The sequence below is a fragment of the Siniperca chuatsi genome, linkage group LG10 (genome assembly GCF_020085105.1).
Source record: "Siniperca chuatsi isolate FFG_IHB_CAS linkage group LG10, ASM2008510v1, whole genome shotgun sequence".
NCBI classification, from domain to species: Eukaryota; Metazoa; Chordata; class Actinopteri; order Centrarchiformes; family Sinipercidae; genus Siniperca; species Siniperca chuatsi.
In genome coordinates, this window is record NC_058051.1 from 5,023,584 (window position 1) to 5,045,635 (window position 22,052).

General features: G+C 39.0%; 1 protein-coding gene across 1 annotated transcript; it reads left to right on the plus strand.

The window, feature by feature from the left end:
• Positions 1-7,530: 7,530 nt before the first annotated feature.
• Positions 7,531-21,017, plus strand: fam131c (family with sequence similarity 131 member C). The gene is made up of 6 exons (XM_044212155.1): positions 7,531-7,764; positions 9,246-9,310; positions 11,511-11,595; positions 16,959-17,207; positions 17,481-17,570; positions 20,368-21,017. Exons 1-6 carry the CDS (start codon positions 7,734-7,736, stop codon positions 20,634-20,636), a joined length of 789 nt encoding a protein of 262 aa, XP_044068090.1. The 5' UTR covers positions 7,531-7,733; the 3' UTR covers positions 20,637-21,017.
• The last annotated feature ends 1,035 nt before the right edge of the window (positions 21,018-22,052 follow it).

A 22,052-nucleotide genomic window follows, 5' to 3' on the forward strand; every position in this document is an offset into this window, starting at 1 on the left:
CATTAAGATCGAAAGCAGTTTTTACCCAATCAATTGCCATTAAAGTTGACGTTCAATGAAGGCATTTACGATGGTCATTTTCTGAACAGGGCTTTGTAGACTGTGAATAACAGCAGTTGTTATATCTTTTAGTTTTCAGTGATTTGTGTTGTAATTATCTCAATTAATGAACTTAAAGGCTGAATAGGAAACAGGATTTGGAGTGGGGGCAGCAGCATCTCGATAATCCAGAACTGAGAGGAAAAGTGCTTCAACAATCCTCTTCATACAGGTGGGAAGTTGATTCATAACAAGCTATTGTCACTGTTTACCAACAGGATTTTCTATGGTGTATTTAAATGTACTTTTCTAATCAAAGCAGATGTTAAGATATTCTGTGATCCTCTCAATATTAAACCTGCTCAGAGCGAGAGAAGTTGTGTTTAATTTGCACAATGCACTAATTTAACTAACTTTTAATAAGAGCATCTTGCAGTGTAAAAAATTCTAAACACCTAATTTGACAGAATCAGTACCACAGTATAGTATAGAATTGCAGAAAAGAGGCCCATAAAGACCCATAAAATATAGGAGAAGCTGTAAGGTCCAGAATTAGGTCTATGAGGGTGGATTTTATATGCGCCTATGATTTAGTTTAGGCTTTATAGTTTTACAAGGACATACATTTTGCAAAAACATGTCTGTATTTTGTCTGTGATTTCAACCACAGGTTACTGCTCACTGCTATTGTTGTAAGCTACTGGACCCAGAAAATCCACATTTAATTAAAGGGGAGGAAGGCAGGGCATGGTAGACCAGTAGAGTGGGTTGAGTGGCAACCACTCTGATAGGCTAAGACACCTGTCATTTAATAAAACATATCCCTAAAACATCAGAGTCAACTACTGGCCAAGTACAGTATGTTGACACATACAATGAAATGGATTTGGGTTGTCAGCTCTTGATATTTTACATACACGGAGCTGAAAACAACAACACAGGAAGATACAAAAATAGGCATACAGCTAAACACAGATAGCAAGGCTAAACAAAGATAAGCAAACATAAATATATAGCTATTATGTTCAGGTAGTAGTTATGAAAATAAAACATACAGTTTCTACAGTATATACAGGTCACATTGGTACTATATAAACAGGATTGTGGTATGGTACTTTGCTATACAAGCAATGCAGAGTAAATGGCAGTGAAAATAATGTTGAAATAAATAAATAGGTGTTATGCAATAGTACAGAAGTGGTTTTATCTGCATCTATTGATAAATAGAATATATGTACATACATACAACCTGATTTGACTTGCATTTCACAATAAAAATAATAAAGTACCAGTAACTTCCTTAATGGAACAATGATTCTCAAAATCACCACCAGGACATATACTGAGTGAAGTACAGCTGAAATAATTAGTTGATTAATAAATCTGTCAATTGACAGAAAATTATTTTGATAAGTTATTTTATAAGAAAAAATGCCAAACATTCCCTAGTTCCAGCTTCAGTTGTGAGGATTTGCTGTATTTCTTGGTCTTATGTGATAGTAAACTCATTAGCTTTGGGTTTTGGACTGTTGTGGCAAATGGCATAAGCCTTTGAAATAAAATTAGGGCAAAAACAATTACTTCATCTGAAAAGCTGAACTTTTTAAAATGGAATTCAATACAGTCAGAGATCTGGAGCCAGAATCTAGAGGACATTAGTGGTACTGCAACTTAAGTCATTCAGCTTTCAGCCACGTTGATGATTGCTTGTTTATGGATGTTTTCTGGAGCATCGTGAAGTTCACTTTTACCTTTTAACTGCATGGGTGGTATGTCCTGTAAAGGTCCAGATATGTGCCTCATTACATCTAATTAAATGTTTTTTTTCTAAAGATGAACCAAGCCCCAAAAGTTAATATAACATTTTAACAGCAACAAAATTCCCATTGAAAAGCAAGCGCTGTGTCATTATTCTATTTCTCTTACCCAGCAGGATGCGTCTCTCTCTGCAACTTCATGGCTCTTTTTTCCTGCAGGGCTATTCTTTGTCTCAGCGCACCGCTCTCTTAATTTCCGGCCGTCTGCATATGTTTTGGAGGCCATTAATCGTACCCTGCACAACATGCACCCCAGCAGATAATTACGGTCATTAAACCAATTAGGGAGCACATGGAGGGGAGGTTTCAGTTAGGCCCTCAGGCCTCCCACTCCTGTTCTTCTCTACCAGGACGGCCGAGGTGGTCCGCTGAAACTCTGGCAAAGCCTTGAATAAAGAAGGGAGTGAATTACTTCAGCCCAGCTATGGATTAATGCAGCTTCCTGTTGGTGTAGCCTTGAGAGACCGTGCCAACTTTGCTGCAGGCCAAGTAACCACAGCCATTAGCCAGCAAAAGTCCTCCCCATTTTCACATCCTTTTTTTTGCGAGGCAAAGCAGCCCTTTAGGTTGGTGTCATCAAAATATGTTTTCCTCAAAGCTAAGAGGGCTATTTTGGTGCTTCTGTGGCAAAACACAGAAAATGAGAAAAAGAGATCAGAAGTGACAGGAAAGGGAGGGAAGAGTGGTCAATCTGCAGACAGTGGTTTTCAACATGCTCAGTCTATCATGTGATTCTAGAGCTAATATTATGATTTCATTGTGCCTGACACAGTGGGAGTTCTGGCAGAATGAGGCCGTAACACACAATACATACAACTATGATTACTTAGTTATTGAGACAAATGGAACTGAGACTTCCATTCACCGTCCACATGTGCAGGCAAGCCACAGAAAGTCCCTCACACTTCCTCAGAAAGTCTCATAGGGTTAGTCATGTTGGACAACTGTCCTCCGTTGTTTCGCCGAGCTATTTCCCAGCATTCTTCATGTTGTGCTTGGCATGTGTGTCTCTGAACTCTGCAAAGAAAGCCAAAGCGAAAGCCAACAAGGAGCTCCATACAGGTTTCCTCTGCTTACTTATGAATGACATGTAAAAGTGAAATGTAGATCTTGTAATGACTCCAGAATACATAAACAAAGAAAAACATATCAAATCCTGCAGGTTGAAGATACGATCAGGACAAGCACATTACAGTCCAAAATGGGCTCTAGCCAAAACTTTTAATAGTGTAAGTTTTTGTCATGGGCGTTGGAACCTCAGAAGTTAGAAAATGTGGTGCCCTTCAACATTTGGGAAATACCGTAAGGGGTGTGTACAAAGCAGCAAGGAAGAGGACCCAAATGCTGACAACCAGGCAGGCTTGAACAGTTCAATGATTTTAATGGAAAAAGGACAATACATTGGCTTACAAGCAAAGGCAGCAAGTCCAAACAGGAGTAGTTGAGAATCCACAGTCAGACAGGAAGAGGGCAGGTAAAATTATGGTGAAACAGCTAGCTCTACTTTCTCCACACTTCAAAAATGCACCTGTAGACATGTCCGAGCTCACTAATTAACACATTGTATCTTGTTTGTTTAATCTGTACACAAATAGAAATACAAAAATGACAATTTGTGGTTTAACTTTAATAGCTGGAGATGCTGCACAGAATAACTGGGCAGATGAATAAACTTGTTCGTCAAGAAATAGTTTGCTGCCAGTCTTTATTAAGCTAGGCTAATTGCCTCCCTACTCCTGCTTTGTAACTACTGTAACTATTTCTTTAAACAAGGTGCTGTGAAGAAGCTTTGTATTTGTGTACTTTAGCATTGAGACTCTTTTTGCCTTTGGGTAGCTAATTTAAATTCACCCAGAAAATATCAAGAGGACTTTACTGGTTTGTTTAAAATCTGTAACAAAAATGTAATATATAAGGAACTGAAATGGCTCCTTTAGATCTTCTGAAATGCTATAAAATTCCTAGCTGTGAGATGGGATTTTCTAGTCTAATGCAACAAAACACTACCATGTAATAAAAATGTTTCTTTAAAATAGTTGCATTTGATTGGTCTGAAGCCTGAGGTACAGAAGGAAATAATATCCTAAATTATTTAAATATTACCAGCAACTGAATACCTAATTTGCTCTGAAAAGATCTATCTGAATTTACGTGGTTCTTCCAGTAGATCATTTTCAAGTAATGCCATTTAAAAAACAAAAAAAGTTTTTACATATTCATCTTTTTACAGTTCACAAATTCAGATGTCCAATACTCAAAACACTATATTCAATTCAGTTAAATTCTAGTTGTGCAAATCCTGATTTAAAAATCGAAAAATTCATGTCAAGTCAAAAAATCAAGTTCCTCAAACTGGATTGATGAACTTCAGACACCAAAATTCAAGATGAAGAATTCAAACTTGATCATCAAGGTTTCTTGCTATGACATGTTGTGTAAAAGATCTATTAACAACTGAGCCTGAATGTAATTGTTCAGACCTCTGTCCTAACAGGTTACGTTATGCCGGTCACATGATCCAAGCATCTAATCTACCTAAAATACAAGAGGAAGAACTGTCTTTGGTAATCTGGATGTTCAAGTTTGAGTTTTTCATCTTGAATTTAATCAAATATATGAGCAACTTGATTTTTAGACCTGACTAATTGAATTTGAGCAACTTGAATATATCCTGCTTTCTGCTTTCAGTTAACATTAACATTTTGCAAGATTTAAATCACAGTATTACGACTATTATTTACTTTCATTATGAGGTGGGAACTTTAGATATAAACCAGAACAGCAGCGGTCCAAAAGCGCCATAACCTCAAAACTCTCTGGTCTCAGTTTGCCATTTTATTTCTAAGGCTAATGCCATTCGCCAAACAAGCCTTAACCAGAGCCTCATCTGGGCTGGTGTTATTGTTGCATGTGATCGTTCAACCTCAAGTGGAGCTACTGCAGCCAAACCATGTTGAGTTTTCATATAAAACTTTTGACTCTTGTTCTCCTTGAAGAGCTGAATTTTTCTCATCTCCCGCTGACCGACAGTGGAGGATTGAACTGGGCAGCTCCAAGTGTGAAATGTGGAACTGTGTGAATGTGAAGCAGAGTGGGTCTATAAAAAGCATGGTGGTATGTCAGCTTGACCTTGTGAAAGGTTTAAAATATACCTGCAATTAGGTTTTTTTCCATAATATTTTACTTATATCCGAGCGGGAAATTCCCACATTGACACACACACGTTAATTTACCCAGAAGCTGAATCATTACTCTTTAGCAATTAGAGAATCCAAGTACTCACACTTGTATAACTTGACAGTATAAAATGAAAACAGTGTTTCATGTACAATGTGCATATGAATTGCAATATTTGAGAATCATCCAGTATTGAAAGGCATCCAACTCCCTCTTTGCCTCAAGGGACCGCAGAAATGATTGTTGCTGAATGTCTGTGGCTTCCCAGTGAGGAGCATCACAGCATGTATGTGTGTGTGGACGTTAAACATTCCCTCTGCTCCCTTTGCTCTCCAACTATTAGGTACAAACCCACATTCTCATCTATACAAATTCAAGATTTATTGTGTTTGATAGAAGATCTAAGCAGAGTAGAGATTCAGTCACACACACATATAAGAAAGCCAGTTTTATGGGCTGTAGATGTAACTGCACGCAGGGACAAAAAGGTTTGCACAACAGCCGGGGTCGAGACATGGTGAAGGATTGTGAGGTAGAGATGTAAGTATCTAACAGCCGAGAAATTGACTTTTCTGCAACATGCAAGGTGAGAGGCAGGAACCGACCCTTGGGGGATTAGGGAAGACTTTCTCCTGCTGGACTGAATTATTGATGGAACACTTTTCCCCTGCACTCACTCTGTAATCTCACAGACCTTCCTGCTTTGACCATGAGCCTTGTTTGGTTTCATGATGAACAGAAAATACTCTGAAACATAACATATGCGCATATTGCTTTTCAAGATACACTGCATTTGATGATAGAACTGCTGCACTTTTGCCTTTTTACCACAAGAGGTCAGACTGCTCCTAACCAGCCCTGTCATAACAAAGAGAGCATCTGAATATGTGGTTCGGGGACCTAAAAGTCTTTAAAAAGGTTCGAGAGATCATTAAGAATATTCCAGAGGGATTTCACAATTCCTTGAAGGGGGCAACAAGGGTCCTTGAGCTTTTCCATGTGTTTCTTGCAACACTGTTAATAACCCCTGGAAAGGCATTCCAGGTCCTTGCTGAGGTTTCAGGCTAATAAAAGTTTAAGCTCAGGCATATCAGTCAACAAAAATCTCCCCATGTATTGTTGCATGGAGCGGCTTGGTTGCCATGGCAACATTATTTTCCCTGTGATGGAGGCAGGGGCATTGTTGCTGCAGGTGATGTCAGCAAAGCCCTAGTTACATTATCCCAGCATTCGCACCATCTGAGACAAGCAGGGACAGCAAGGGCCATGGAAGGAATATTGTGTCTGATTGTTTCATTATAGTGGGGTGTGTGTGTGTGTGTGTGGACATGTATTTCTCATGTTGTGGGGACATAAATCTGTTTACAGTCACATGGTGGGGACTCACCTTCCTTCTGGGGACAAAACGCAATATAATATAATAATATAAATCATTACATTTTAGGGTGAAGACTTGGTTTAAGGTTAGGGTAAGGATAGGTTTAAGTTAAGGTTTAAGGGTTATACAAGTAGTGGTTATGGTTAGGATAAGACTCCAGGAAAAGAATGTAAGTCAATGTAATGTCCTCTGAAGTGATGGAAACACAACTGTGTGTGTGTGTGTGTGTGTGTGTGTGACAGAGCTAACGAGGTCACAGGAGACACAGCATGATGTGTATAAAAAGGTGTGAATGTGTGTTATCCAGTCTATATATATGTCTGAATTGTCTGTGAAGTTTTACTGTAATCTCAATGGTGAATGAGTGTGCTATTAGATTATATATTACAGTATGGATGGCTGGCATCAAACTTCAAAATTTATATGTTTGTAGCATAGAACATCTAAACTGTCACATACCAAAAATTGCCATAGAATGCCAGGCTAGATTCTTACTCTTTGTTTACAACATTTGTGATTAAACATTAATTTTGAAGAAAATATTATATTCTTTCACATGAGTTGTTAAAAACAGTATAATTTTGGTCTCATCACCAACAGTATATATCGTATTGGATATAAATGATATATTGGATATATATGAACATTTTTAAACCATACTAAGCCCTATCTAACTAGGACCATACTCTAAGTTTAATATGTATTGAATATACACTGTGCTATGATAGTGCCCAGTAATACACTGTACATTAGTAATATACTGTACATTAATAGGAGCAAGTAGACATTATTGTGTACTGTAAAGCAAGGTGCTGAATTGTTTTCATAGATTAAAATATTCAACATATAGTTCTGTCATCAAGCCGTTCATTCACAGTGAGAGTCTCCTATATAGAGTAGGATGGAGAGGGAGACTAGAGTGGGAGGAGAATAGAAGAAATAGATGGGAGGGGATTCAAAATCAACAGCAAACAGGCATTCATGCTTTCTCCTTGATTTTCTCTCTCTCTCTCTCTCTCTCTCTCTCTCTCTCTCTCTCTCTCACCCCCTCCCCACACTTTGTCTGTGTCGCTCTCTCACCTCTCTCCTCCTGTACAACAAAGTCAGCCAATGCATCAGCCTGCAGCTCATTTGGCATCCGCTCTTACTTTCCCCCTGCCTCAGTTCCTCACGTCTCTCTGCTCCTCCGCTGACTGATACTTCTGCTGCTGCTGCCTCTTTTTCTTCCCTTCCTTCCTCCCTCCCCTTCTTCCTCTCTTTCACCCACTCCTCTTCCTCCAGCCACCATGGTGAACAGATAACCGCCCAGCAGTCCTGAGAGCATGGGTGCCTGCCTCTGCAAAGGTCACAAAGGTCAGTACCCGAGTCCACCTGTTTGTGTGTCTGTCTGAGGGTTGGATCAACCTGTAGGTAGTGTTGACAGTAGCCAACAAACATTTTGTTTTAGTTACATCATGCTTTTGAGGGATAGCTGTGTGTGAGAAACTAGAAAATCACAGTAAATTAAAGTAAAGACACCCTTAAAAGGTGTGGACAGCAAAGATGGAGGCTAAAACCACCTAAAATCACATTTTTAGCCTGACAGAAGTGTTTGTATGACGTGAATCCATCTTAGGAATAATTAGTGTGAAACTGATGTACAAATTCTGCCATGAAAGCATTCATCCGAAAACTTATTTTGATCTGTTCTTTCGCAGCTCTTCTTGATCTGAGTGAATCCGTGGAGATTGCTTTAGAAACAAGACTTGGGGGCAGGAGGTTGATGGGAGGGATTGTGAGGATAAGCGGAGGACAACAGTGGCTTTAGGATACGGCAGCTCCATCCGAAGCTTATGTTCAACTTGACTTGAAGATGTGACTTGGGTTGCAATTTTCTCTCTCATATTTGCTCACTGCCCCTGCCTTAGGTGGAAATTAGGTAGTTTGTTGCATCTCAGAAGCTGTCTGAATAAAATAACGATGCCTCAGCTGGCAGCAGGGCCTCTTTTGGGAATAAGTACTAATGTGCTGTCAAAACAAAAAAATCTAATAAAACAAAAAGTTGATTTGAGGTGTACCAGCTCATCCAGTATATTTTCAGTTTAATTCCCAGTGTATGAGTGGCTGGTGACCGTGACTTAAGTAAATGGAAGGGTATCACTTGCCTCCTGTTGCTGTAGCGTTTCCATAGCGACAGCCAATTGTCTTGATGACATCTCCCAGGGGAGACCCCAAGCTTGTGTTTGTGTTCCTGCATGTGTGTGTACTTGTTACATAGTGAGGACTGAAACACTTTTTTTTTTTTTTTTACCTACAGTGCAAGGACATTTTGGCCTCACAACTTCAAAGGGGTGTTTGAAGGTTAAGACTTGGGTTTAAGGGTTAGGTTAGAATTAGGTTATGGTTAGGCATTTAGTTATGATGGTTAAGGGGCTAGGGAATGCATTACGCCAACGACTGTCCTCACAAAGATAGAAGTGTGTGTGGCCACTTTGACCTTTCTTATGATGTTAATTCTCTATCGCTCTGAACTGCCCTTCATTTCCTCTTGTCATTCATATGAACCTCATCAACATCAATTATAAAGCAAATAGGCAACGTGTGGGCTGGAGCAAAGTTAAATATGCAGAGAAGCTCTGGTTAAATTACTCAATGAGGATTCAACGCTCTTGCTCTCTCTGTGTCTCATCCATTATATATGAGCCTCGCATGACTCCTAGCCGTTTGAGGCAAAAGGGTTTTGGCTTGAAAGACCATGACCCCTGCCTCGAAACACGCACACCAAAAAAATAAATAAAATAAAACACACAGAGCATGAATCTAACACCAGTGTTTGTGTGTGTGATTCCCTACAGAGCTCCACCATCCCATAACAGCACTGCAGGACCAGACTGAGGAGGGTCAGCCATCCTCTGTCAAGGTGAATAAAAGCACTCACCTTTACCTTGTTCTGATACTGGCCTTTTCAATGTGTCTGCCTCCCATATGTAGACTGAAAGCAACATGTATTGGCTTTTATGGTGTTGGCTCACCAGAATTAAAACAGCTTTCAGTGGAACTGTTTTCTAGCAAAAAATAAATAAATAGTTCCTAGAAAAAATGTTAACATTGTGTTCAATTATCCAGTGTAATAGGGATGATGTGTCTTGTTGAAATATTTAATAATATTTTTCAATGCTGTGAGTACCACAAACAAAATTTTACTCATCTAAATTGTATCAGGTTAGGGGAAGAAATATCAGACAGCGCTCTCAAAATCTGGGCAAATAAAACCAAAACTATGAGCATTACTAATACCATTAGAGATAAGAATGGAAATATGTTTTTCTGCAATTTGAGTGTTTTTAGTGATTCAATAAGTGATATAAGCAGAATGTTTAATGGAGGGTTTTAATAGTCCACATTACCAGCTCGCTTCAAAATGATCTGGAATTCTCTTAACACGAACAGCACGGCTCGGATTTAGCTTGTAATTTAGTAAATTATCTGCCTAAGATATGTTTATTGCACAGTGAGATAAGTGTAGCTGTAGGCAGGAAGATCGGCTCCATTTTATGGTTAATATCTCCTTCGCACATGACATGTTCAATCTGCTCCTCAGTAAGGCTCCATCACACTCTCCATGCAGGCTTCTGGAGTGAAATTTCCTGCTTTTTACAAAGATCATTAATGAGCAAGAAGCTTTCTCTCTATTTGTGTATTTTATATATGAACATCTATTAAAATGAATGTCACCCGCATTTTACAAATTCTCATGTTGTAGTGAGTGTCAAGCAGGGTAGCAGGAGAAACAGGGAATTGGACCCAAACACTGACAGAGCACAGCAGGTTCAGTTCAATGATTTAGTAAAATAGAAAAGGCTTACACTGATTACAGGCAGGCAGTAGTCTAACAACCAGGAAAGCAGTGCACCAAAGCCAAAAATAATCCACCAGAGTCCACCGCATCCAGGAAATAGTACAAACGAAACTGAGAAAACAATCCCAAACTCAGCGGTAAAAACAGGAACAAAGACCAGGACGCTTGACAAAACACAACGACAATCTGAATCAAAACAAAGGAAGCACACAGAATAAAATTCACAGGTGAGGGCAGGATAACTAGACACAGGTGAAACTAATTAGGGCAGGGCAAACAATCAAAATTGGAGGGGAAAGCAAACAAAGGTAGCCGAACACATTACAAAATAAAATAGGAAATAGCTGAACACAAACCCAAAACCATGACATCTCAAATATTAAAAGACATTTAGTTTATGATTTCTAGGTGAATAACCCAGCCTTTTTAATAATCTTTTTATTTGCCTATACAAGTTACTTTTTAAAGCATTACAAATAAAATAATTGTTAAATCTGCCAAACAATGTCTTATGATGGTTATTTAAAGATACATTTACAGATGTAATGATATTGAATAACAATTGTAAAAGAATGATTGATTTGGTTTAGTAAAAAGAGCAGTTTCTCTGATGGAAGGACCAAGAGCTTGGTTTTGCAGTGACCACACATCTGGCACTGAAGCAGCAGTCTGAAAAACAGAAAGAGAATGCTCGGTTTTCCCACTTTGCTCATTTTACATTCAAGTGATTTTTATGCCAAATTTTATCGTCTGTAAAACTTAATTTGAACTGGTTTCCATCAGTCTGAATTAGAACCATGCCCCATGCACTAATGTGTAAGCATGTACTTACCACTGCGTAATCCCATTTTGCTTGAAATGGAGCTTCAAAAAGCTTGAAAGTTTTACTCACAAATCAAGAATGCTAAACCAAGAGAAATACAGTATATTTGAAGTGCACTTTCTCTTTCCATATTGATTGAAGCTCCCTGGGTGTAAAAACCATATGGGTTTGAGCTTAAAATACCTTCCTGTGATCGCAGTTCGCAGTAAGAGTGTGAATGCTGAAGGATTTCCACAAATGCTGGCTGTTATTGTCACTACCACCATTTCTCCTTGAAGGCAAAGAAATGGGGAAATGTGTAGATTGAGTCATCACACGTAAATGCTGTGTCGACAAGCTAAAATGAAGCTTTTTTGTTTCCCACTGGAAATACAAGCTTTTCACCATCAATGATAAAGATGTGCTATTCTCCCTCTTCTTGTGCATCATATTGTGCAGGATGGCCAGAATCCCTCCAACGGCAGTGTGGCAGATAAAACCAGCCACTATGACATCGACGAGCTTGCCACCTCCTCTTTGATGGGTTAGATGGACACACAAATACACACACACACACACACACACACACACACACACACACACACACACACACACACACACACACACACACACAAACATCAACAGGTTTAGTTCATGTTGTGTTTAATTATGAATCAAACATATGAGACTGGGAAAAAAGCAAGCTGGGAAATTGCGTTAGTAACCATGGGAGGTTGGTAATGTAATTTTCCTCCTCCTTCGTGCCCTTTCTCTCTCACACATGCTCTAACACCAATATACCCAGACAGACTTGAGTAAACAATTAGGTCAAGTACACGCACATTTCCTTCTTCCATTTGATTTTCTTCTCCACTTTTGAGTCTGGCTTCCTCCTCTCTTCATGTTTGTGCCTCCTACTCTTTTTCATCCCTTTTCCCCATCCTGTGTCTGTCTGCCTCATCTCGACTGCTTCCCTCTCTCTACGGGAGGTTAATTATCTGAAGTAATGTGTTATGCCTTGCTGAACTTTTCCCAGTGAAAGCTCCTTTATTATCCTGACAGTATAACTATGAATATATATGAATACAAATACAGACATTCAGGCGGATAGCTGAAAGGTTGACACCTGCTTTAGGAGTGACAGAATCGGTCCAGTAAAAAATAAAAAAGCTTTCTAACATTTACTCTGACTTAATCATTTGTCAGTCATCACTTAAATTGAGTTAGGTAGTCACAAAATGCAGCTGACAACCTAATGTGACCTGATGTGATTTTAGTAGAATAATGTGTTTAGCAGATTTCATGGAGACCCATTTGGATTATGAAATATCGTGCATGCAAAGTTAATAGGAAAGAATAAAGTTCATGGAGTTAAGCATCCTCTGAAGAGGATGAATGTGCTCATTAAATTTCATGGCAATTAGATTAGGATATTTCCTGTGTACATCTACAAATTTTGGCGTGCACTAAAGGAGAGGTCAGAGGGTCAACAAAAATATTTGCATTCATGCTCTGTGGACCATGAATATCAACAGTAAATTTAATGGTAATTTGCCCAGTAGTTGTTGAAATCTGTTCTAATCTAGCTAAACCCACTACTAAACCCACTATTTTGGTCCAGACTGAAATATCTCAACAAGTATGGATGGATATCACGGTTCCCAGAGGATGTAACCTGATGACTTTGGTCATCCCCCAACTTTTCCTCTAGCGCCACCAGCAGGTGGATATTTGAGGCTTTGAGTGAAATGTCTCAACAGCTGTTGGATAATTGCCATGAAATGTGATACAGACGTTAATGTCTCCATCAGGATGAATTGTAACAACTTCAGCAGCAATTGTGTTGAAAATGGCTCACTGTTTAGAAACATTTTATAGTCAAAATGGTGACATATACAGGCCAAACCCTTGGTAATGCATTTGTATGGATGGATCAAATCCGAGACCATGATCAAACAGTTAGTCAGAATACAAGTGGTCTTACCGCCTTCATTATTGTTATTTTGTTCAGTAAAGCTCATATTATAACAACAGATCACTTTTAAAACAGAGTGTGTACCTCTTGTGTGTACTGTGTTGAGTAGTCTGCTTCGAGTGTAACATTACTACTTCTAAACATCAGCATGTTAGCATTTATTGTGAGCATGTCAGCATACTGACATTAGCATTTAGCTCAAAGCAAGTACAGCCTCACAGACCCGCTAGCATGGGACTCTTAGTCTTGTTTAATGGTGTTGTCTAAAGGTCATCTAAAGGCTGCATCAGATGCCTTGACACAACAAACAATACCTGTTTCTTTTTTAATCATGAGCCTTCAAAATCCTACATTGTTTGGATCCAAATAGTTTTTTCACCACAGCTACCACTGCAGCTTTGATTTGGTCCACTAATTGAAATCAACACTAGACGCTTTACAGTACTTTATAATGTGATTAAATGTTATTTTGTAGAATTATTCGCCCATTGGCTAGTAAATAACAAAGCTCTGAATGCAGCTTCTACAGGTTTTATAACACTCCATGCTTGGTCATCTGTCTGTGTTTGTTCATCCACACTGTTTCCTCACAACATACAGCAGGGTGTCATGCTTCACATAATGCAATATATGTCTGTTTTTCTAAAGTGAATTATTCCTGATTGACTCTGGTTACTTGATTAAACTTGCAACCCTGTGTTTATTGTGGCAACATGATAAACAAGTCTGAGAAATCCAATCATTTCTCACAGCAACCAAGTAAACTCAGATGATGTGTTGACAAGCTTGTTAGCTCAATAATGTTGGCTGTGGCTGAACTTGTCACAGTCATCACCTGCCATATATTATTCACTTCCCCTTTCAATTAGGCTTATTTTAATGAATAATAACAAAGTTACATTACAGCTATTCGATTCTGACAAATTTTCTGAAGCTTTTCACAAATTGACAAATTATTATTTTAAATTATTTTGTTTCCAGAGCTCCACACCTCTACCAAAATAGGCTGTATGGGGCTCATAAACATGACTGTAACATTATTCGTGATCCCTGTCATTGATTGGCTGGCAGTATTGTTGATCCTGCCTCTTCCCTTAAAATAATATCTTGAATCTATGAATCTAGCTGTATACATTTTTTTTCTAGCTGTGACATTATAGCGGAGCAGTTCAAATATGTTTATGGTTGGTTCAGTTTTACATGTCAAATTGTTGGTGATGCAGTGAGGGGTACCAACTTCATGTTTAAACAGTATTTAAATAACAGACTACACTTGTTTTCCATAGAACCCACACTTTAAAGCTGCTATAATCAATATTTTTATATCCATAATGGATCCAATCTCAAAGTTAGCAATTAGCAAGTGAACATAATGGAGCATTAAGCAGCTAACGAGTCAGACATTTCCCTTTAAGAGTTTGTGAAGACCAAAAACAGCTAGTGAATACTGGACTTACATCTGTCAGGTGGCCAGACACATAACTCAGCTAAAGTCATGCTAATGATGCTCTGTGTGTACTGGATGTGTAAATAAGCAACTGTATTTAATCCACCCTATCGACTTTATTAGGTGATAATATATCAGTGCTGTGTTTACAACTTGTTTCTGCTGCCCCCAAGTGGCCAAAAAATAAGTTAATGTAGGTTTAAGCTTCATGCTACAATCTAACTGTGCAAACTCATGTTCAAACAGACAAAGCAAATCAAACAGTTTATTTATTTTCTTTTACCCAATACAAGAACACCATCAGGCCTGCATAGAAACATGCAGTAGCCCGAAACAGTACATTGTAACAGTTCACTGTTTTTCACCCTCCTCAGGAGCTGACAGTGTCTTTAATACTGTTTGTTAGCTGCACTATACCTACAAATCAACAGAAATGTCTTCAAATTAAATGCATGACTATTCTGTGGGGTACTATGTCAACTTAATATGATTTGGTCCTTTTCACACTACAGTGACAGACTGTAAGCCCAAAATATCCAATTTGAAAAACAAATGGGATTTTCCTGCTGTGTCCACATAACTTAAATAGATGCAAACATAGCTGCCTCACCATCGACAATCAGCCAGAACAGAGCCTCATAACAGAACTGTCACAGTGTGAAAGCAGGGTGAGACAGCATTGGGTGTCACAGTGCACAAAACAACACAGAGAAGAGTCTCTAGGTGTTGAGCTCAAATGAAAATAACATGTTCTGATTTTTTTTCTCGGTTTCAGTTAACGCAGGCTGCCAACTCTCTTGGCTTCCTTCTTTTATTTAACTAAGATTTTCTCACTCTGAAATAGTCTTCCTTCCTCTTCTGCTCTTCGTTACTCTGTCCTCCCCTCTTCCTGGTCTTGACATTGGTCTGCCCTTTTTCTTGAACTTCTTACCTTAACCTTTTCTCCTCGTTCTCTTTCTCCACCTTTGCCTTTTCAACCTTTCCTTTTTTGTCCTTTTACATCTGTTTAATTTGCCTGTTCTGCAATATGACCTAGGTTTGCTGTCTCTTTCACTCCAACTCTTTGTTTCCCTACACCTTTCGACCATTTTCACTGGTGATTAAAAGAAATGATGGCTTCTTTGTAGTTTTGCCCAGTGATTCAACAGATTATGAATAACAATGTAGAGAGACACAGCACTGTTATAAACTGCTTGACAAGAGTCCATTTAGGGCAAGCAGAGCTGTAGATTTGAGGCTTGGATTTGAGTCAGACTTAAATCACAATACTGAGGACTTGCTTAGGACTCCCTCAATAATTGAAAACAACAAGATTTGTCTCAAGTTTTGACCCAGTCCAGAGGTCAAATTCACGCAAAGCAAAAGTTTGCTTCGCTCTCTGTCTGTACGTACCTTTTGACCTATACGCATTGAAAGGACTTAATTAAACCAATAACTAGAGGCTAAAATTACTATCAAAAGTACAAAATAATAATTTTATTTTGTCATTAGGTTTTCTATCCAAGTGAAATTCATACTGTTGCAGTTCATTTCAGGAGGTGGACCCAAGTGCAGACAATACACATGGAGATGGTGGAATGAATGAAAATTACTTTTACTTAATATGGAGGAACACAAAACAACTAAGGGTGGCCGAGAAATCAAGGAAGAAGTCCAACAAGAGTAACAGAAGTCCAAACAAAGAATAATCCAATAAGAGTCCAGGGAGCAAGGTTAATGCAGGAACACAGGGAGAATCACAGAGACACTGGAAAAACCGCAGGGAACATGGTACAACAACAATCTGACACTGAACAAAGGAAACACACAGACTTAATACACTCAGGTAGGGGAGACAACAAGACACAGGTGGAACCAATAAGGGCAAGCAAACTAATCTCAAGCAGGAAGTAAAACTACACAAGACACATGAGGGAGAACTCTTACCAAAATAAAACAGGAAATAACGGAACACAAACCCAAAACGATGAAACATACAGTGCTGTAGAAATTATATCAATAATGAACAAGAAAATGTACAATTCTCTCCAAAATGACCTTGGGTGCTGTTACACTCTAATTTTCAATCTTCTCCAATTTGTTTTCTATGGAGCTCTACATCAGAAGGCAACAGCAGAAATGCCTCTTTCATGGTTCAGGTTATGCAAATCACGAGTAAATGCTCACCTTCAAAGTCTGCGTTATGCTAAAAATGTTGAATTTCTTCTCAGGCATAACTATCTCATGATTCTTCTCCCTCCACGTGTCTCCTTTTTCCATTTCTGTATCCCTGTCCCTTACTATGGCATTTATTTGCCCTTCTCTTCCTTTCTATCACTTACTGTACACCATTTCATGTAGCCTATCACTTTATCTTTTCCTCATATTATCTCCTTCTTTCCTCTGCTACCACACTTACTGTATATTCCATCTTTTTAGCCTGGTTACTCTTTATCTAATCCACTTTATCAGCATCTCTCTTTCTCTTTCTCCTACCCCTATTTAGGTCTGGTGGCCACAATAAAGGAGCATATCACCAAGCCGACAGCAATGGCCCAGGGGCGAGTTGCTCACCTGATTGAGTGGAAAGGTTGGGGTGGAGGAGGCGGCGAGGCCAGGGGAGGTGGGGGCGGTTGGAGCGGGGCCTGGGGTAAAGGCAGTAGAGGCTGGGGGGGGATGGGGGCTGAGCTGCAGGAGGATGAACAATTCTACTCCCAAATGACGGACGAGATCAAGGAAGCTCGCTTCGCTGCAGGTGAGACAGAAGGATAAATTTAATTCAACAAAAACAAGATGCGGTCAGTGGAGATGAAGTGACGCTCAGGTGCCTCTGGGCATTGTTTATGTTCGATTGGCTTGTACAAAGGGAGCATCCACAAAAATCAATAGCCCTTAAGACATCCCATGACAGTGACTCAAATCTAGTGCACTTATTCGATTTCCCTTTGTTTGTGATGGTGGCAGACATGAAAAACAACAAAGGGACGACTTCTGAGAAAAATGTGTTTGTGTGCCTTTTGTTTGACAGGAGTAGCAGAGCAGTTTGCCCTCGCTGAGGCAGCCATGAACGTGTGGTCTATGAATGACAGCTTAGAGCAGCCCTCCACCAGCTTGCAAGGTTTGTCATGTAAAAGGATCGTGTGTGTCACTGGAGCTTTTAGTATTAAATTTGTCTTTTATTTTAATTTGAAATTTCTCCATGGGGTGTACTGCAAACATTGCAGATTTGTTGTGTCCGAATACAAGTCAACCAATTAAAACAACAAAGGTATTTCTGCTGTTATGGTCTCCTTCTGGGTTTGGCTGATTATAATCTCAAAGTCCTTATTTTACCTTAAATTCTTTTCTTTAATGTTGCTAATGCAATTTTTGAGACAAATGAGACATAAGAAATAACAGAATTAGATCCTGTTTCACAACATAATTGATTTTATATATGTTTTGCACATATATAATAGGTTATATAATATGTTATGAAAAGATACATATATAATTTCTCAAAGACATGGTTTCTTGGCATCACAGAGCACATCCCATCCCCAATAATTAAAATCACACTAATCAGTCCTATTTAGGCAGATTACTGTTTTGTGGCAGCAAATTTGGACGAATGAGCATGATGTGTACAGTTTATATCAGTATTTCAGTATGTCTTGGTTTTTCAATTAAAGTATCCCTCCGTTCAAAAATGTGTTTTTCTTTTGTTTATGTCCCCTAAAATGTCAGACCTTGACTTTACATGACTTGTATATGTGCAAAGTTTGTCACAAGAGAGGTGCTTTCACATTCTTCTACTGAAGGGGGAGATGTCTCTACACTTCCCCTGGATCTGCGAAACTCTCATGAGATTTGTATGTGTTGTTTCTTCGTTGTGCGCATTCCTAAACCTAACCGAGTTTCTGCAAACCCAGGGTTAACATCTAGATAGGACCCATCTATGCTCTCTCACCGGCACCAGTCAACCTAACATGCAGATCCAGAATTTCTCAGTGAGGGAGAAAGAGTAGATGTGCTTCCAGCCCCTTTTCAGAGTTTTTACAAACTTTTTATTTGGGATATTAATAATAGCATATTTTTACATACTTTAAAACATGTCTGGAGGGAAACTTTAAGTTTTTAATCACACTAATGGTATTGCTGTAGGGAGTGTAATGTCAGACAGTCAGCCACTCTGTTGGCCCATTTGTTTAATACTTTGGCACAGTGTGAAATGTGACTGCCATGAATTGTGTACACACATTCACGGTCTCCCCAGGGTGAATCCTGCTGACTTTGGAGATCCCATGACTTGTCATCAAGAGTTACTAACAGGTCAAAATATCCCCATCCAAAACTGCAGTTCATGACAGTATATGTTGAAAATAATAACCATATTCCAATCCACTGCACCCCTACTTTGAGCTTAAAACTAATATAGTGTATTAGCATGTTAATACAAGCATGTTAACATGCTTTTACTCTGCTCAGTATATCCCTACTTGGTGATATATATACATATAGTCAGGATCTGAAACGTTAATTCTCTCTTTCAAGATAACGTAATGCCAGTTTGGTAAATGCACTATTTTTTACCCCCACATGGCCAACTCTACTTATCATACAATCGTAGTCCATAGCTAGATGACTATACATTCAGCATGTAAATGACACAGCCAAACAACATTTCAATGTGTCAGATGGCACAAAGGCTTGCAAGTCACAAACATAGGAATCTTTCTCATGGTTTATTCATTTCCCATGGTTCACCTTTCATTCCACATAAGGGGAACGCAGCATAAGTGCAGCTGAATTTGATGTCCTAAATTGGTCACCATACAGGAGAGATACCCTTGATTTAGGTAATAACATGTCATTTCCTCCGGTGACAGCCTGAGGTCTTTACTATCCCACTACTAATGCCCCATTAGTAGTGGGAGTAGTATGGATCTAGTGGTAAGGTTTTCTGGTGTCCAATGATATTACGGCATTATGAATCCTCTAGCCTGGCTATAGTTATTTAGTTTTGTTTTCAAATTTCCATCCTGTACACCAAGTGCATGAATTGGACGGGTACTCATCAGTAGAGCACATTGTATTTTTGACTACATGAGCACCTATACTCGCTTGCTGTGTAGCGGTACCTCATCCCTGACTAAAAACTTAACCAAGGCAAAATGTAAACAGCTCCAAAGATTCCCATGTTGAAATGGACTTAAGATGTTAAAAGAAAATTTCATGGAAGAATCTTCTCATCAACTGATAAAAGATCTTCATTGAAATCAACTGCAGCTGACTTTAGCCGCTTACTGCAGTGTAAATCACACCATCTCACCTTCATGCTTACACACTACATTTCAAGATGACTTCTAAATTTGCCCTAACTGTTGAAAACAAGTCCCAAACATTACGGTTACCTTAAGTAGTCTTTTTTATTGTAATTACTATTTGAGCACATTTTCAAATGGTTCTGTTGAAGCCTACTTGCAAAATTATATTTGTGTAAACTGAACAGCTACATAAAAGTATTTATTCTTTACCCATATATTGTACATTAAAATTCCAGCTGGGAAGGATATTCACTGTATTTCATCATTTCAAAAATAAGTCCTTTCATATATGCTCCTTGTGAGTTTACATGTACTTTCATACAGAAATAGCTTTCTCATGGGATTTACAGTCATATGTTATATCTAAGATAAAAGCTACGTGCCGTGCAGCAGCTGGTTCAGAGTAATGGCACCTTTTTTTGATCTAATTCAATCACTGGGTGCATCTGTAGTATTTCCATAATATAATATTGTGAAGAGCTACAGCTTCAAAAGTCTCTACAACCTGAGAGGACCCAACTGATTGTTTGTCTTTGTTTAGTTCAAATAATTTTTTCAGTGTTTTCAAGAAGCAACCATTTGAATGATACTGTTGTTATCCCTCCTCAGCCGCACAAAGTCACTTCTTGTCTCAGTTCCTGCTGGATGGTGGAAGCGTCAGCGTTCCCCAGCACCTGTACAGCATCCATGCCCAGACTTATGGTGACAACAGGGCGGCCAACCTGGTCCCTCCGCCAATGGTCGACTCAATTTCCCCGGCGTCCAACACTAAGCAGGAGAGAGATCATCCCTTCGAGGACAGAAGCACTGCAACTGCAGAGGCTGTCCGACACGTAGACAGCAGCTCACTGTCTGAGGATGACGTTTTTTATAACTAGGCTTAACGGGAAAACGAGCAATCCTGATGGCAATCTCTAAAATGAGCCTCACTGAGAGGACTTGAGTCTCAACCACCAGCAATGACTGACACAAAAAATAAACGCAGACATCTGTGAGATATCTCAAATGGCTTGTCTAGAAAGGTTTAAGCGCCTGGTCTTCAGATACAAAGAGTCCAAATTGTATTTTCTCCCTGGTTGAGGCATACACTTTTGTGAATGTACACAGTTCCCCGGTTACATTTTAATTTTTTATTTAATGTACATTAAACACTTTCATATTATATGTAGAACTGAACTGTGAAGAGTCAAACAATACTGGTGTAAATATCTTGTTATAAAACATTGATTTTAATATATGTGCTGTATAAGGTTGTCCAATTCTGTTTTGATGCCTTTTTCATTCACATTGATGACTTGAACATATTCATTTGGTTAAGCGACAATAACATGAAGGCAGTCTTAGTAGAGAGAATATCATGAAAGAAATTGAAAATGTGTCTTCTTTGAGATTTCTCATCTGAATCTAGAGAGAAGAAGTCTGCTGTAAAGAAAGCGTACATCCAATTATCTGTCTGAGTCCCATCTATGATTAGCTATTATTCACACTTTTCTGGCTGAGAACGACGGGTGCAGGGGAGTGGTGCAGAGAAAAGACGAGTGTAGAAAAACAGAGCGGGAGAAGGACACAGAACCTGTCAGAGTGCATATGGTCAGTGTGTATTTCTGCATGAATGTCAGCATGCCTGTGTGTCTGAGAGTGAGAGATGGTTGAAGAATGGAGGTGTTACTGTCATGGGGTTCTTTTAGCATGGGTTTACACAAAATGAAGCTGTGCTGTGTGGTGCACTGTGGCTGTTTCCCCTTTTGTTATCTCAGTGTAACTCTGAGTGGTGTTAAATTGAAGTCTAATTAGTATTGAGGTCTAATTAGTTGTACAGTGCCACAACGGCTGTTGTGGTTTTGCTCTGAGAAGGAAATGTGACACAGTAGAAAAGTGAAAGATGACAGCATCAAATTGGACAGTTATACTCTGACAAGCTACAAGTTATTGCAGTGTTGCATCTTGATAGTCTAAAGGTTTAAAGTGGTCATATTATGATTTTTTGGCTTTTTTTTTTTACCTTTCCTTTATTGTGTTATATATCTTTATTGTGCATGTAATAGGTTTGCAAAGTGAAAAAGCCCAAAGTCCACCCCAAAGGGAGTTACCCTCTCCCACAGAAAACACTGCTCCTGAACTGCCTGAAAACAGCTCGATTGTAGTCCAGCCTTTACTTCTGTAACGTGTCTATGTCACTATGTCGCATGTGTCATAGTGCACAAACTGAGCAATTTCCACAAGTACACCTAAATATGAAATTAAAATAACATTAGATTCCCTCCAGGCAGTCAATGGGCATAAAGTTGTTACTG